The 18,179-nt window shown below is 35.9% G+C and overlaps 1 protein-coding gene across 1 annotated transcript in view; it reads left to right on the top strand.

Moving 5' to 3' along the window:
* The window catches only part of BOLL (boule homolog, RNA binding protein), a gene marked incomplete at both ends in the record, with an annotated part of 29,391 nt that extends 12,253 nt beyond the window's left edge, over positions 1 to 17,138 (top strand). Inside the window, 7 exons of the mRNA XM_082311448.1 lie at positions 160 to 235; positions 3,732 to 3,859; positions 5,868 to 5,939; positions 6,932 to 6,979; positions 8,078 to 8,203; positions 9,775 to 9,849; positions 17,064 to 17,138. Of these exons, the coding sequence (XP_082167574.1) occupies positions 160 to 235; positions 3,732 to 3,859; positions 5,868 to 5,939; positions 6,932 to 6,979; positions 8,078 to 8,203; positions 9,775 to 9,849; positions 17,064 to 17,138 (600 nt within the window). The remainder of the gene's footprint in view (positions 1 to 159; positions 236 to 3,731; positions 3,860 to 5,867; positions 5,940 to 6,931; positions 6,980 to 8,077; positions 8,204 to 9,774; positions 9,850 to 17,063) is intronic.
* Between the last annotated feature and the right edge of the window lie 1,041 nt (positions 17,139 to 18,179).

The following is an 18,179-nucleotide window of genomic DNA, read 5'->3' as shown; positions in this document are numbered from 1 at the left end:
AGTTTTTGGTTTGAGATGCACTGTAAATAAAAAGCAGGGGAGGGTGAAACCTATGAAGTGCCTTGTCTGCTTCTGATTTTTGTTTCTTGGATGCCTGGATATGTGTAGAAAATACACATAATGAATGTCTTTTTTTTTTTTTTTTTTCTTTAATTCTAGGCTAAAAAACTTAATTATAAGGATAAGAAATTGAATATTGGTCCAGCAGTAAGAAAGCAGCAAATACGGAGTCCTCGTATGTATTTTTATTTACATTTGTATATTATGTAAGTGTCACTATGAATATAAGTTTTTAACCAAGATGTGCCTGGTCGTGCACTGTATTAATGCTGTGCATGGAATATGTTCAGAATGGTTTGCAGTAAAAGTAAATGCATGCCAGTGGAAATGTCCAAATAAACAGACTGATGATCTTTGGTTCTTTTATCTCTTTTAATATGTTGTTTACTTTCTTTCTTGGAAAAGATTATCTGGGAACAAACTGAATGGAAATTTCTCTCAGTTGCCAGGCAAAACCTCAAATCTAAACACTTAGACTGTCCTCACAGATTCTACAGGATAAAGCAGGCTGTGCTGGTTGTTTGGGTTGTTACTGATTTATTTATTTATTTATTTATATTAGCAAAATCCGTCTGGACTGTTGCATCTTGCTTTCTTTGGTAGAAACCATAGGGAATGGGTGGTTGCAGTCACCATTCACTTCTTAAGAGTTCTTTGCTGTAAGGTAATGGAATGGACGCTGTATGTTCCTTCTCTAGCAAAGAACTATTTCCACTGAACACTTCCATAAGAGGAGTATTGATAAGGGTTTTTTTTTTTGGGGGGGGGGGGGGTATGTTGTTTGTTTGTTTGTTTTTCCCCAGATGACTTCTTTATCTTGAGCAAGTATGCTGTTACGATGTTCTTTCAGGGGAGACAGAAGACAGGTTTTCTTCTAGAGAAGATGCTCTCCTGTTCTGCCAGGGGCTGTTTTATTTCTGTAATATACTACTGAATGTAGTGAATTTACTTAATAAAACCACCAACTTCTAAGACAAGATCTGTCAGGTTTTGGCATAGCAGGGCATGCTGTTTTGTTATTCCTCAGTAAGGGCTATGTGTCAGAGATGTGAAGTACATTCCCGTTGTAAGTGCAGCAGGGAATGAAGTGTACTTTTGTAACTTTCCTTCAGTATTTTCTCTATGCTACCTTTTGGAAGAGGGAAAAAAATTTTGCTCATCTTCTGGCTGAGGACAATACAGAGACTTTTAGTTTAATTCTAAAGCTTTCTTTAGTTGTTACTGTCACATTACCGATTAGAAGTAGTTCATATGTACACTAATACTGTTGGTGCGGACATACTTTCCGCAGACAGGAAACTTCCCTCTCTCTTCCTCCCCTCGTACATAAATATGCCCTTCTCCCTTGTAAGTGTGTAGGATAGTGGTTGCCCGGGGAAGTGGAACACTTTGTTCCATCTGTATAGTTTCTTTGCTTTTGAAATTATTCAGCATGATCTTTGCTCAGTCATCATCAAGGGGTAATATGCCTTTTTTTGTTGTTGTGCTTTATTTCCCTTTCCATCTTTGACTTGGACTTTCTCAGTTGCACTGCCTGACTTGTGGTGCTTCCTTCCTCTGACTCTTGTGCTGAATGTGTGTATTGATAGAAGAGGGCCATATCTCTTAATTCTGAGACCTGGGGGAACAAAGGAAAAAAAAAAAACCCTCAAACATTTTTTGAAGAAAGCTGCTGTGTCCTTCTGAGATCTCTGTGGCCCTATTTGACTCTGCCACTTCTTCCTTAGGCCTAGGATAGACCTGTGATACAAGATCATATTGACATCTAGTGACATATCCTAGAATCTGATTTTAGGGTGTGTGCTTTCATGCTCAGCCTAACAACCTTAGTCACTAGGCTACTTTGTCCTACTGCAGCTCATCTTGAGGTTCGTGAAGCCATAAAGCGTAGACTTGCAGTCTCACTATAGGGCTGTGGTTCTACTGCCTTTAGCAGGATTTAAGAGATAGCCCATTATCGCTGTCCTCTCCAGCCCACCTGTAATCTAGTACCTGCCTTCCCCGCTGTTAAGCAAAACAATTTTTAGCTCTTCTGTCATCATAGGACCTTTTTTGCTAAGAACTTTGAACATACTGGGAGGACCACTCAGTTTGCTTTTCCCCAGTACCAAGTATTGTGAAAATGGGCATTCTAAAAGCTAAAGAAGTAGAAACCAAACATGAACAGCTGGCAGAAGAATGATGAATTATTGTGGGCTGGAAGAATTTCGGATAACTGTATCTCCCCCAAGTTTTTTTTTTTTTTTCTTTTTTTTTCCTCTGTCACAGTGAGTTTGCTGGGTTTGACGGAGAGTATTTCCTTTTCCTTTATAAGAGATGTAGTCAACAATAGCAGAAAGTTCTGTGCAATGTACTTGGTACTTGGCGAAGTGGACAGGATTGTTGGCTGCAGGACCCTGTTGATTTCCTCATTTGAGATATCAGTAACTACTATTCTAGATTGCTTACTGGAAAGAGGCTAAAGTAGCCTCTAATTTTTCGAAGGTGTGTTTAACACTATCCTAACAACCATCTTAGCCTGACCTGTCTATGGATAGTATTTCAGCTTTATTGTATCTGAGTGTCTTCAGGCTTTTCTAGGAGTTAGTCAAACTCTCACCATCGATATAGGCCCTTGAATCATTGTAAGACCTTTCGTGGTCCTCCATTTAGCATTCTAGTAATCTCTTCAGTGTTGTATCTGTCCATAAAATGACATTTCCTCATGGCACTTACCTTTGCAAAGGAGATGAAAAACTAAAACTTGCTTAGTGATCATCTTTATATTGTGTTCTTTCTGAGTTTTTCCATGCTATGTTACTACTTAATGTGATTTCAAGATTTCAATTTCAGTTACAGAATTAACTTTTCCCTTTTTTTTTCAGAAGTCTTTTTATATTTGGAACTGAAACTTGTCTTCATGTTTGACATAAAGTTCTAGAGAAACATGAAGTCCTGTCCCATGCCCCCCAAAATGCAGACAGAAATAGAGCCTAGGTGATCTGAAAGGCAATGTTTGAAAACGACAAACAACCTCTGCATAGGGATAGACATCCCTTTATTTGAATAATGCTTGCTGTCAGTACCTGTTAGAAGGCTGTGTAGACGGAACTCTGCTCTGGGATCGGACCATGCTCATTTATAGCCTCCGTCGTAGCGGCAGCATTGCTGAGAAGTGTCCCTGTTGCTCACATCTAGATACCAGTTCTTACTTTTGCCAGGCAGTGTGCCATCACAGAAGGGCAGTCTCAACGTACGTGTTGAGAAACTAGGCTGCACCTTGTAAAGAAATCGTTCTGTTACTTTTAGTGCTTGGATCCTGTTTCAGCTAAGTATGACTATGTGGAGGTTACCAATGAAAATCTCCTACAATGTGAAGTTACCTTTGGATATTTGAAGATAAAAAAATACATATATTTGCTGGTAATTGGAGTTACCTGTGTTTAGTAATTTATATGCATGTCATCCTCTGCACCCCTTCTGATCTACCTCTGGAGACATCTGTGACCATCTGCTTTCATGATTTTGTGTTTGAGAGGGAACTGAGATGGTACTAGGTGTGCTGCCCCATGTTCTTTCCTTTCAGTGTTTAGCTTCTCTGAAGATCAGAAATGATCTTTTTTTTTATATGACCTACACATAAAAAAAAAAAAATTTACTGGTAAGTGAACTTTTTAAAATATTGATTCCAGGTTCTACTGTAATACCAGAAGGTGGTACAATGTACTTAACTACTTCAAGTGGATATCCTTATATTTACCATAATGGAGTGGCTTATTTTCATACATCTGAAGTTGCTTCTGTTCCACAGCCATGGCCAGTAAGTAATTTATTTTTGTATATATGCTTCTCTGTGGATCAGGATGAGTGCAGTGTTTTCAAGTCCCTCCTGCTTCCAGTTTCTTTGGCTGTGCCTCATGTTTGATGTTTAAATGGCTTCCTTATATTAGTCTGTTTATTTTGTGTTTTTTAAATATTACTTAAGTTTATTGTTCTTCTTCAGGGGACTTTGCTTTGATGTGGCCTACTGGACAGGGTAGTTCAGAATCATTGTGGGCCCTACCCCAGGAGAACTTTTGTTTTGCTAAAGAGTTGTTGGTGCTTATGACCCTTGATTGGCTCCATTTATTATTCCTCCATGAGTGAGCTGTTCTTGGCTGCAAAATATTATGCTGAGGATGAACAGAGAACATAGAGATAAACAAAACAAAAGTGAAATTGGGTAATTTCATAGTCATTCACTTACACTTTTTTCACAAATACTGCTTGTTTTAGGAGGAAGATAATGCAATTGATCAATTGTTTGCCTTTAGTAGGCTTGGGGAACTTGGACAGAATTTCTTGGGAAGTACAGGAAGGAGTTGTCAGTCACTTCTTTTTTTTGTTTTGTTTTTTTGTTTTACAAGAGGGAAGGATTACAAGACTGCGGTCTGCATAAGGCACAAGACCTAATGTAGAGGACAAATCCTTACTAATTTCTGTAAAAGCAGCATTCACAGAGGCTGTATGTGCCATCTCTATAGATGAGTGGAAAATCCCTTCACATATTCAGGGAAAAACTCAATAGAAGAATTACTAATAAATAAAAAGAAACTTTCCCAAAACAGACGAGAGCTGTAATAGATTCTTTTGCGTTGTTTATTTTGGCACTGTAGAATCTTTCTCAGTATTTAACTTCTGTTTGCTCTTCTAACAGAGACATGATATAGTGCTTCATAGTGCCTTCTCAACTTCAGAGGATAAGCATAAATACTTGTTGACATATTTTAGAAAGCCTTTTTGAAGTTCATACTCTATACTTCTAGAGAACTTACTCAAATCCTACCTGTTGGAAAAAACAATACTTTTTGTGTTCAAGTACTGAACTTTGGTGCTGGTGCCCTGGCTCAGATGCACTGTGTTTCAAACAACTAGCACTCAATCTTTCTAGAAATAGCACTGCCTCTTTTGGTTTCAGTTATTTACATATTCTTAATTTTCATTGTTAGGAAAGTACCTGTATAAAGAAGTTAAGGAAAAAACCTGAAAATTTGATGTTACAGAAAACATTAATCAAATTAAAGATACTGATAATTTTTGGTGTGTATTGTGTGTGTGTAACAATTGGGTCTTTTTTTTTTTCCATTTTGCATTCTGCATTTTCATACAGTGTAGAATGAATTGAAGTAGTTGTGAAGCAGTTCATTCCTAAATATTTGCAGGAATGAGGGAATTTCATGACATGGGAGTTGCACACACTAGCTTTAACTAATCAGAAGTAGTGGTTAACAGTCCTATGTTGTTCTCTACCATGACCATGTATTTCTGCCCCCCTTTCTTTCACCGGTGTTTCTGTGACCCTCAACTGGGCCCCGTAAAAGAACCCAGGCAGGTTTCTAGCTGGTTTAGCTCCCTAAACTGGCTCACTGCCAAATCAGATGAATGCTGGGGCTGGTGTGAGGAAAGGAATGGAAAAGGGAAGATTGGGTGGGGGCTGTGGAGGGGATGGGAATGCATCGGTGACAACTTAGATTGCCCTAAGTGTTTACAGAAATGTACCTATGGTCAGGATAGCAGATGGCCTTAGCATCTCTAGATAGTGAGGTCCTAGTGCTTTCTGGAAAGAACTAAGTAAATATGCCAAAGATTTTTTTTTTTTTTCGTCTCTAATGTAGGTCTTTAGAGACAGTGATTTTGAAGAATCTAAGTGTAAGTTAAAACTTGGTAAATCCATTTTAAAAAGGGAGGGGAGGTGGTTTAGCATTATAGTGTTTCATAGCTATTCTTAATAGGAGTGACAATTTATGAAATTGCTGCATTAAGTCTTGTAACTTTTTTTTCTTTTTAAGTCACGCTCTGTTTCCAGTTCACCTATGATGGTAGCTCAACCGGTTTATCAGTCTCCTACATACCATTATCAGGTATCTGTTTGAAAATGGGTTTCAGACCATCAGTATTCCTTCCAGCCATGCAGTTTTATTGGCAGCACTGTCTCAGGTCTGTTTATTCCTAGGAAATAAAAAGACTGTTCAAAATAGTCATACAAAACAGATTTTAATTTCATTGAAGGCTTTCTTTTCACTAGAATACAATTTATTCTGCCTATATAACTACATGGAAATGTAATAAATTAAAATTTTCTTTGGTGTTGCTAGACAACTGGCTTAATACCGTCCTTAACTCTTTATCATCTAAGCCAAAATCCTGCTCAAAGTAGGGCTGGTTAGATCAGGCTTCTCGGGAACTTGTCCAGTTGAATTTTAAACATCTCTAGTGATGGAGATTCCACAACCTTTCTGGACAGCCTCTTCCAATATTTGACCCTTCTTATGGTAAAAGACTTTTTGCCTTATAATTAGTTAAAATTTTCAATGTTCCAGCCTGTGTCCATTGACTCTTGTGCTCTGGACACCTCTGACGAGAGTCTGGCTCAGTCATGTTTATGCCCTATCCCCCACTTAGGTAGTTGTAGCCAGCAGTAATTATCCTCTCCCACCTTTATCCTTCCCAAGGCTGAACAAACCCAATTCTCCCAGCATCCTGATACGTCTGTTCTCCAGTCCCCTAACTATCCTGGTGGTCCACTACTGAATTTATGCAGTACGTCTATATTTTCAATGTGTAGTGGAAAGTTAACTGCATTTTGTATCTTCTGTTTTCCTAATTAGGCATGCTTCTTAGATGCTTCAGTATTTTAGCAGCTTATGAAATGCCCCAGTTAGAGGCTGAGTGGAAGTAGACAAAACTATGTTCCTGAATGATCTGGGGGCTTATGAAAATCATATTTCTTCTTTTTAACTCAGAATTTGTTATAGATTTGAGATAGTTTTGATTCTAGTATGTTGGGAATTCTAGTATGTGTATGCCTATGTTCTTAATCATGTAAGTAATATCTTTTTTTGTTTGAATTTAGACACCAACACAGTGTCTTCCAAGTCAGTGGCAGTGGTCTGTTCCACAGGTAAATACAGTTCATAGTTGCAGCATTTTACCATTAGTTTTCACTTACTTTAAAGGTACGGTGCACTTATCTAACAGTGAAATTTCCCACTATTCACAACACTGAAATATTAATTGCTATATTTTAGCAATGCATTTGTAACACTTGCTGATACAATAGAAGGTGTAAAATAGCATTTATTGAAATATCAGATACAAATCTGATGTAAAGAAAGCATCTTCCCCTCCCCTCTTCCTCTGGCAAAAAGTTTGTATTAAATTCTACTAAGTTCTCAGAAGCAGGTAAAAACTGCCATATTTTGCCTGATAGGAGAAGTTAGTATTAACTAGCTCATTAACTGATACTAACTGTGATGTTTCATTGGAGCATGGCTAGCAGAGGCACATAGACACAGAAGTATGGTGAAATTTGACCCAGACCCTTGAAATAGAAGGAAGAACTTGAAACTGCTACCTTGGTAATTTTCGGGGGAGACTTTATCGGTTTTGTGACCTCTGTAGCAGAGGAGCTTCATATGGAAATCTGGCCACTCAAGGAACTTGAAGAGTTTGAAGCTAAAAGGAGGACCAGGTCTCTTAAGCTTGAACCGTTACAGTGCATCCTCATTACCTTAGTGGCAGCCAGCCTTGTCCAGTTATGGTCAGTTCCAGTCTATTAACAGATGTCAGTCTGCTGCTTTGAAATTTGGGTGCTGAATTGCAGAAATAGTGTGGGTCTTATTTTAAAACTAAAATACGTGGGGTTTTTTAATGTAACATTTTTGCAAGAGAAAATTAAACTGTATTATGTTTCTGTGATCTTGAGAGTAAGTGTTAATTTTATAAAGTTTAGGATTTCTCTAACAATGCTCTCCAAAATGTAAATAAAATCTGAAAAATACGTAAAAGTGATTAAAGGGCATCTTTGTTTTATTCTACTACCTGACCTTTCTACCCACTTCCCCGTCATTTAATTCCTTTAGGTTATCAAAGATGAATTTGACACTTTCTTTTAAAGCTTTACCTTCATTTATATGTAACAAAGAAGAATGTAAAATAAGCTTTCGTATTTATAGTGCATAAATCACACAATTGATGAAAGTAATGTGTTTTATTTCAGTCTCCTGCCTCTTCACCTTCATTCTTGTATCTGCAACCATCTGAGGTCATTTATCAGCCAATAGGGATTACCCAGGAAAGTGGATGTATGCCGCCTCCTCTCCTAGTGGAAGCTGCAGTTCCTGAGGTATTTTTATAAAAAGTTTTACTTAAAATTGAAGTGTTTATCTGCAATTGAAAAACACGATCTTTTAGTTTAAGCACAGGCAGTTCAGAGCACGTACGTCAGCTGTTGCCTGTACTTACCCCCACACCCATGCTGCTGCTGTTACATCATTTCAGTTGTCCTCAAGTTAGAGTATCTCTTCCAGTTTTCTAGGAGGGTGCTTTGATTCTGGAATATTTTCGAAGGTCACAAGTGTATGACAGCAGTAAAAAGACTAGTCAGTGTGTTTTGTTTGAAAATAACATTTAAATAAAATGGGAGTCACTCTTCAGAATGCTGGATTAGTCTACCCAAGCCATAACAGTTTCCTGAAGTAATTCTTTTTCTGTGTGAGTAGAAACTCATTTTGAAATATTCTGAAGATCAGAATGAATTAAGAGTAGTTGAATGATGAAATAATTTTTCTCTTTATGATTTTTGTTACTTCTATATCAATAGTATTTCTAATGTTTCTTAAGAGATTCTTAATGTACAATAAGGCCATTTCTTTATAATTGAATATTAAAAATGACAGTAAATAATTGGCTACAGAAAAAATTACTATAAAATTGAAAATGTATTATGATTAATTGGTACTTTTCCTCTTTGATAATTCATTCCTAATTAACAGGGATGCCAAAATAAATGGTAAATTAGGACAGTAATCAAGTGTTTTTCCAAAAGTTGAAGAGTATTTTATTGCTACAAGAGAAGTTCCAAAACTGGTATTTCAAACATCTTAGGTATGTCAGGATTTTCCATTTGAGTAATTTAATTTCCCTACAAAGGTCTTGAATAATGCAAGACTTTGGTTGTTGGGGATTTTCTTCTTTTTTTTTAAAGTGCATAGATCTCAGTATTTATTGTATAATCATAAATCTTACTATCAATGTTATTTTTACCTTTTGTATCTCATAAATCAGATATCAACTTATACAGAGAAATTTGAAATCTGTGAGCACTAAGAAAAAAAGACGAAATTAGTTTAGGAATATTTGGATGTAATATGCTCTCAGTTCACAGGTACATAATTTGTTCATGTTAAAGGAAGCAGTATGTGGAAATTCAGAAGATGGTGTAAAATTCAAAGACAAGCCTGTGTATTATTTGTATGTAAATATCTTGTAAGTGCGATAATGCTGGGAATTACATTTCAGTATTCTAATGTACACATTTAAATGCTGAGTGAAATGGATTTGTAGTAGAGAAGCATGCTACTTCTGTCAAGGAAAGTGCTTTTTGACACTGATCTAGATAAACTAAATTTACCAAACTTTGGTACAGTGGGGAAAACAGATACAAATATTGAACTTTTGGTTTTTAAAAAGTCGGTAGTTTAGATCAAATGTTTATGCTATGTTAAATGCTATGTTAATGTTAAATGTTAAATGCTATGTTAATGTTAAATGTTAAATGCTATGTTAATGTTAAATGTTAATGCTATGTTTAAGTTTTAAGGAATCTCAACTCGTGAAAGGTTTGCAAAAACATCAAATTATGAAACAAGCTTTTTCAGCTCACTTTTTGTATTTTCTTTTTTTTTTTTTAACCAGCTGTATTCTGATCACGGAGTTCAAGCACCGCATCACCAGCCTTATGCCCAGAGTGCCATAGCCATGCCTGCGCCTGTGAGTATCAAACTAAGGTTGTTAAAGTAAGCATTGTAGTCTTACTGTCCCCTTTTTTGAAGGGGGATGGTAAGAGAAGAGGGGCAGGGATGAAGAATTCTTTTATTAATGAATTAATAAATAAGGAAAACAGAAGCATTGCAGAGAAACTGAGATTTTTCTTCACTTGAGGCTTTGATACAGAGGACATAAGTATTACTTATTTTGGAACTATTTGGGAAAAGTAAAAAAATAAACATGACTAGTTATTTTAAAACTTGAGATACAAAGAAAACTGGAAATGAAAAATGTATTTTGAGAGAAAACAGCGAACCTTGTTCAGTTCTTTGAAATAATGGTTACAAATCCTTGTCTCTCTGTCTCTGGATCTTGAGAAGTTGAATTCATTACTTGCAGCCTTAGATAAGCACCTCATGTTGTGGCGAGGTGGGGTTTTGGAACACGGAGCATGAAAAACTGTCCCAGTTGGCCGCCTGTGGGTGTTTTTCTGTACAGTTCTAATTTTGAACGGCCATTTGAAAATGTGATTCCTCCATGTCACCTAATGCAAGTTGTTGGGGTTTTGGGGGTCCCAGTTTAAGGTCCTTTTGCCTAAATTAGTAAGGTTGTTAACACAACTTATGAAATAATGTCTAAACGAGAGTTAGCCTAGATTTGCCTGATAGCAAAGGACTAAAGTTATCAGTAGTTTTACCTGATATTGCAGCACTTACTCTTCTGTGAAAGATGCTTACACAACTACAAATGACAGACTAAATATGAATGAATCAAAGCTGTGTTACAGGCTTTTATATGTATTTTTTTCATTTATTTTACCTTTCTTTTAAGAGAAAAATCTTTTTTCCAGACTATTGTGTAACAATATCTACTAAATATTTCCAGTAGAGGGGGCTGTAACATTAAGTGTTGTCTTGGAATAAAATGCAAGTACTCCAATAAAAAAAAGCTGAATATTAATTTGAGAATACTAATTCTGAGTGATTCATATTTTTAAGAAATATTTAAAAGGGACTTGGTGTAACACAGTGATCATAATACCCAGTTTATATTGCATTTTCTAACAGTGTATGGAAAAACTTTTCTAAAAAAATGGCAATAGTAGTCTCAGAATCAAAAATAAGTGCATGCTTACTGTATCAAATAGAGAAACAAATTTTTTCACCTTGAAACTTGACTTTTGTTATCTTTCCTAGGGCCAAGGCTATACAAACAAGATAGTGTAAAGTAAGTTGCAGGGTAGATCTAGAGCATGGTAGCTCTTCCTCTTCTACAGTAATTGCCACAGTACCATGCTTTACCTTATAGCAAAGGCAAAGTAGTTTACTCTGTGATAAGTGATAATGTGTTAATTTACAGTAGAATATGTGCATTCATGGTAAAACCATGTTTGGTTACTGTGGCATAGGAAATGAGCTGCAAATTCAGACTCTTATTTATCTCCTGATATAATGTTTTCTGTGTTTATTCATTTCTTTAGAAGTGATTTCGCACAAGCCAAAGCTGGCATAACCCAGCAATTCGTTCCATTTTCCACTCCACCCATTTTCTGTGCTGGTAGAGGTTTTTGTGAGGCAATATGGTAAACCAGGTTAGGGAACTGATGTAGCTGAAGATGAAGCCCCACTCCCTCCACCCAAAAAGAGCTAACTTAAAGTTGGATCAGTTCCTCAGACCAGTTTGTCAAGCAACTGCACAAACTCTTGTACCTGTACAAGAAGTTTGAGATAGAAGAAGTAAGACTTGTGTTAGCAGGGCAGATTTAAACTTGATGAAACTGAGCATGAACCCCATCGATTCCTTCACTGTATTTCTTGCTCATTCTTACCCATTTTCTCAGAAGTCTTCTATTACCTATAATTGAAACTCTGCTTTGTTCAGATCTCAAGTAGATTCACAGCTGTAGTTAAACCCTTACAAAATCTTCCTGAATTCTGATGATTTTATTCATTACACGATAATGCCAAATAGTTTTTGACAAGTTTTTATTTTTATTTAGTTAGCTTTGTTTAGTAGTAACTAGTAGTTCTGGAATGTAATTCTTCCTTTTCAGATTTCACCTTACCTTTTCACATACCCACTTCAAGTTTTGAATATATTCCATGTGTAATGAATATTATCAGCTTGTATTATGTCTATCACTGTGGCTGAGCACTCAACAGTGGGGAAAAAAAAAAGAGCAAATGTTGACAGCAGACTGCTATGTATTAAGCAAGTGGTTGTGTCATTGCCACCTGCTCCCCAGCTGCATAAAAATACTGCCTGCTGGCTGTAGTCTTGTGAAAATATCCCAACAAATATATCTGCTTGAAAATTGCCAAGTAGTGGCCATGTAAGAGAGAGCAGATGCCTAAAATAAGGACCTTACCTTGATGGTAATTTCCTAATTGCCTCCACTGCATTAGGAATTGAGTTGGGAATAAATATATGCTTTATACTAGGAGCTGTAAGTCATGTGGGGAGAGCAGGATGGGTACAGCCAGTATCCAGATATTTTTTTGCAATTATAGACCTCTTATAGCTTTCAAATGCAGCTTAAAACAGAGCATGCATTGCAGTCATATTTTAATGAAGTCACATCAGCAAACAAAATGGATTAAATCTTCATTGAAGAAGAAAATCACAAATTTCTAAGCCAGTGTTTCCATTGCTGTTGCGGATGTATAAAAAGAGAACTTAGTTCATTAATCATGTAAACCGTTTAGCAGTTAACAAAGGAAGCTTTAGTTTTGGCAATTTTGTAACTTATTTTTCATTCTCTCTATTCTACCACTTACATCAAAAAAATGCTAATTAACTTTTAGTACAAAATTTGTAATAGTCTTAAATGAAAATCAGAAGAAAACATTTCCCAGTTTCCAACCATAACTTATTTTTTTAGATCCAAATTTGGTATTTAAGATCAGGTTAGAATCAAAAATACTAATCCCCTCCCCTTGATCATTTGTTTGCTAATGATCCTTTGTGTTTACTTGAAGGTATTTTCTTTTGGGGATTATAGCATATTTTCTTTATGAGTATGTGGAAGTGATTTCATCTTCACATCTACACAAATGAATAAGGTTGACATTCATTCTCAAAGGCTGCTAGGTGACACTTGTTTTTTAGGAAGCATGAATTTTTTTCATCTCTGCTGGATCTTGTGCAGTGTTTCAGATCTTAAATCGTCCTCTAATAGGGAGATTAATGTTTGAATGTTTCTAGAGGACCTGTATGAGAATGTGTTTGGTAGTAAGATATGTGTGGTCTACAGTAACAGCAGAAACTTGAGGGAAGACTAAAATTTGTTCTTTGGTTTCAGACCTGGGAGAAATACCTGTGAGTTAAATTTTTGTTTTGTTGGATGGTTATCTTGAGTTCTGAGGCACTGGCCTGGTAAATGTTTGTTGGATATTGTGTGTGTATGAGGGAGACCCATGAGGCCTGGGGAGCTGAGCAGTGCAGTTGCAGTCTACGTAAACTGAACAAAGGTGTAAAAGGTTCTGGTGCATGGAGGTGGGTGGGGTTTTTTGTTTTGTTTCATGCTTTTCTTTGTTTTTGTTTTGTTTTTGTTTTTTTTAATTATTCTTGGTCATCTTTTCCAGCTGCAGTATATCTGTCAGGGGGTAGGCATGGTTCTAGTCTCAGTCAGTTTTTGCTGTTCCCATGGTCTGTATCCAACGAATGTTTTAGCCAACATTAACAATATGGGATCATACGGTGTCTTTCCTGCAGGGGACTTTTTAGGTCCTTGGGGGAGGGGAGGTGGTGTTCTCTTTTATTTGAGGTTGGACATAAAGCTTCACGGGTGGGGGGCGGTGGGAATCAGTCTTGTTATCTAAACTTTTCACTCCTGTTCCTACAATAGACTGGTTCTAGCTGACAAAGTCTGACAATCTTCCTTAATCTAATTCTTCGAACCTAAAAGTGCTATACACTGGGTTGGAGTGCAGAGCTATAGTACTTCTTTTAAGCTTACCCTTTTGTTTAGAAAATGTTCTGGAAAGGCACAGAAGAGTACAAAGGTAGTTAAGTATTTTTACTTTTTTTTTTTTTTCTGAAAACCCAATTAACTCTAACAACAAGAACCTATCAATGATAGAAATGTATCCTGGTTTTCAGATTTGTTTGCGTGTTTGGTTTTTGTCACTATTTTGTTGTCTATTCCCCATAATCTTTTTTGATAGCTTTAAAATTGAATTTTCTACTTACTATAAGAAAATACTTTTTAGAAAGGTCAAAGATTCTTTGCTTGAGCGTTTCCAGTCTACAGTATATTGGCAGTAATTATATTGCCTCTAACTGAAAAGGCAGAGGAGGATCTTCCTATGTCAAAACAGAATTTAGGGTATTCATTTGTAATATAGTTCCTATATATATGCATTCAGATTGTAATGGTGCATGGTGCCAACACCTTGGCCTTTTGGTAGTGAATGTTCTGTAAATTTAACTGAACTTAGAGCACTCCCATTTTTCTCTGCAGTTAAGAGTAATAAGCTAAAATTTGTGTTCTGTGTGTATAATACACATAAATATACATGTGTTTATACATGTTTGTATATATACATACATAAATTGTGTTTTTTGTAAGGGGAAGTCTTGGTGTAATCATTTTGGGAGAAGTATAGTAATTTTATACTATTACTGTGTGCTATTGTATGATAGTCCATCTGGAACAAAAAAAAATGAACCTTACAACATGTTTTCTGTATAGGTAAGTATTCTTTCATTTATACATGCAGTGAAATCGAGAGAGAGAATAAACCTTTTGTTTGAAGTTACCTTAATCTCAGAAACATAAATTTGAACTTCTAGTTGTCATAGTATATTATTAACAAGAGGCTTGTCACCAGCTGTAGCAAGGTCTTATTGCCTGTAAAAGGGTTTTTTTTAAACTCCACCAAAAATACATTTGTTAATTTTATATTAACATAGAAAGGTGCAGATGGCATGCTTTTTCTCGCATTGTTTCCTTCTATGTTCTCTTTACAATCTCATCTTTTTTCTACTCTAACAGCTTGTTCTCATACCAGTTTAGTGGGTTTTTTTCTTTTGATTTCTCTGATCTGTATGTTCTCTTTCTCTTTACTTGACAGACACTATGGAGCATTCACTATTAAGCCATTTGGGCAGCTCTAATCTACCTGTACTGATTTTCTTGTCCAGTCCTTCCCATGTGGCCAAGATGCATCATCAACATACCAGCTAGCAGCTGCCTGTTGTGGAACTTGAGGTCAGTTGTTTCATTGCAATGCTTGCTATTTACAAATTGGTAAACAATAAAACATGCTCTGTTAGAATTTAGCATAGTCTGCAATGTTACTTAGCTGCTTCCTGCATGTTTGTAAATTTCCTAATAATTCTGTTATGTAAAACAATTTATATAATCCATGTCATTCATTCCTGGGATAATGATATATATATTAATTCCATCATTATTTTCTTTCCAGTTCAACTTCCCAAGTTCTGTGTGTGTTTGGATTATTATCCTTCAACAGGGAGGGAAATTTTCAGCACTTTAATGTATTATTTTTATTTCTGAAACTGTTTTAATTCCTTTATTGAGAACTCAACTTTTGACCCTTTTCTCCCTATTTTGTGTGATTTACAGTGGTTTGATTTCATGGAGTTATACTCTGGCAGGTGCTTAACTATGCTTTTTATTGTGAAAAGGTGCTGCTTTTAGTTGCTTACACTTCTTCAAAAATTAGTATTTTAATAAAATGAAGCTGGGGAAGAATACGTGTTTTGCCCATATTAAAATTTGTGTCCATTTCTTATTTTGATAGCCTTTAAACAGCCCAGTGATTTGTAGTAGGGGCTTGCTGTTTGTTAAGGTGTGACTTAAGGTATCTGTATGTGTCTGTCATTCATCCCCAGGTGTGGCTTTTAAAAAATATTAAGGTTTGTCAGTGTGAAACTGAGCATAGGTTTGTTTGTTTGTTTTTTTTTTCTGTTGGGACCAGCCAATAGAGAGGAGAAAATGTGTTTGTGTCCACCATATTCTAATAGGAGTCAAAACTAAAGAAGGACTAAGAGAAATAGATTGGGACTGAAGCCCTGTAAGGTTGATGTAATGAAAGCTAAAATGAACAGGGAGACTGGCAGTAGATGGCCATGGAACCTAGAGATTTAGGAAGGCGGTGCACAACATGATGTGCAGCTGGTAGGTGATGGAAAGAAACTGAAATCTTGAGATTAAAGTGGGTTGAATATCCTGATAGGGATGTAGGAACTAGAGCTGGTTGTATTGGGAAACTGGCAGAGACAGAAGGGAGGGTGAAAAGATGAGTAAGTTTAACAAACAAAAAAAAAAACTTAGCGTGCTGAAAAGGCCTGAGCTAAGAAGACAAGGTTAGAAAACAAAGATAGTTTGCGTCTGTCACGTGGCATAGTAGGAGTGGGAAGAAAGGACTCAGATTGGTTAAGTAAAGAGAATAAAACAGATCGATAGGAGTTCCACAAATTGGATACAGAACAGATGAGATACAAAGGGAGACTGTAAGAGAATTTGATCTTAGGAAGAATAAGAAGAATAAGGAGAACAGTACAAGTTCTCTAAAAACTGTTCTTGCCAGCACCTAAAATGGTAGCCCTGTTTTCTGGATCTTGCCATCCTTTGCCAGCAGCTCGTGGAGTCCACTGACAAGTCACTTAATCAGTCTATTGCCTCTTTGTTAGTTTACAAATAGGACAGCTATCAGTTCTTCAGCTCGTTTTATAAATCTGAGTTTTAGCTACTGAAAAAATAATGTAAGCATTATTATAAATTCCTGTAGTAATACATTGCTCTAATCTACATTACAGAGAATGCAAAAGTAAAAAAAAAAAAAAAAAAAAAAAAAAAAAAGAATTGGTTAAATAGTTTTGCACGGTAACATTATAAAAATAAATTTTCCCTATCCAATTAGAAAGAGGATACAATTGCTTTAACTTGACATACTTTACTAAGGCTATAATGATCAATGAACGAAACTTGATTTTTTTTTTTTTTTTAAGCAAATAAATTCTGAACTCATTCTAAGATTACATAGTTGTAAATAAAGGAAGATATTTCTTGCCACTATTGATTTCAGTTATGTATGTAATGGAAATCTGATTTTCCTTTTTGAACTAAGTCTGTCTAGCTGTTGCAATATCAAAATGGACTGTAACTTTTCATTGAAACATTATTAAGGTAGTAAATGGGACACACTTTGAAATAGAGGAAACAACGCAGCATTTTTCCCTCTCTTTAGGAATCAAGGTCGCATTCTGTGAGAAGAAATTTTTCACATCATTCGTCTGTGAGTCTGAAACCTCGATATACATGAAGTCCCCATTTTCATCCTAGAAAAGATTACAGAATGGAAGATAAAATTCTTACGCCACCTTCTTCTACAGATTCTGTAAAACAGATTTTTAGCTATCTGCTTTGCTAACATACCTATCACGTGGAGGATATGTTCTTCCTAACTTCTAACATTTGCCCGAAAATGCCTAAGTAAAAATACTGCTCCTTTTTGTAAAGAAATAAAATGAAATTTTATAGTTTGGACAGGTAAAAACACATGAAACCATGACTTTATCCTGCATTTCCTTTCTTGGTAAAAATACTGTCACAGGACAAAATGGTGATTTCTCATACACAGCCTACTGTATAAACTGGTTACTAACATAGATTGAAAACCAGCATACTTTTATTAAAGGGAAAATTTAGCATTTAATTTCTGGATTACATAAACTTAAAAGATCCATTAGTTACGAAGTAAAAGCCATTTTCCCCCCATACTGACAGCATTTATGTGCTGTGGGTTAAAATCTGGTTATTTAAATCTATGTGCATTTTGTTTCAATTCTAATAGAGTTTGTCTACTTTTAATTTTTTTTGCAATCAGTATTCTCTGCTTTTATAAACTGTTTTACTTATGTGTCATTTTTAGTGCTTGGGAATAATAACTTTTTAAAACAAAACTTGGACCACTAGTTTAATAATTACTTATCCTCACATGAGGCTGACATTTTTCTTGCATATGGTAAGCAATAAATTTGGTTTTATGGTATGTTTTTAGCTATAGAAAAAGCCAAGAATTGACTTCTTACCATTACAAGACCATCGAAGACTTCTCCTTGCTGCTTTGCCTTTTTCTGTTGTCTGTGCAAAACTTAGCAGTATCACAAGTTGAGATGGAGTACTACTTTCTCCTCAACTGCAGGAAAGGAATTTTCTTTTTTTTTTTTTTTCCTTGCTGCTTCTCTCACTCCCCTAGGATTCATTTTATGTTTTGTAAAAGTCAAACTCCTCAAAGGTTAAAATATAGCCTCTGTAGTTAATAGGAGTGCAAGCTATGGCGTATTGCTTATGTAGCACTGAG

Source organism: Platalea leucorodia, assembly GCF_965183815.1.
Source record: "Platalea leucorodia genome assembly, chromosome: 5".
NCBI lineage: Eukaryota > Metazoa > Chordata > Aves > Pelecaniformes > Threskiornithidae > Platalea > Platalea leucorodia.
The sequence above is the reverse complement of the archived record's forward strand: the minus strand, read 5'-3'. Positions and strand labels throughout refer to the sequence as shown.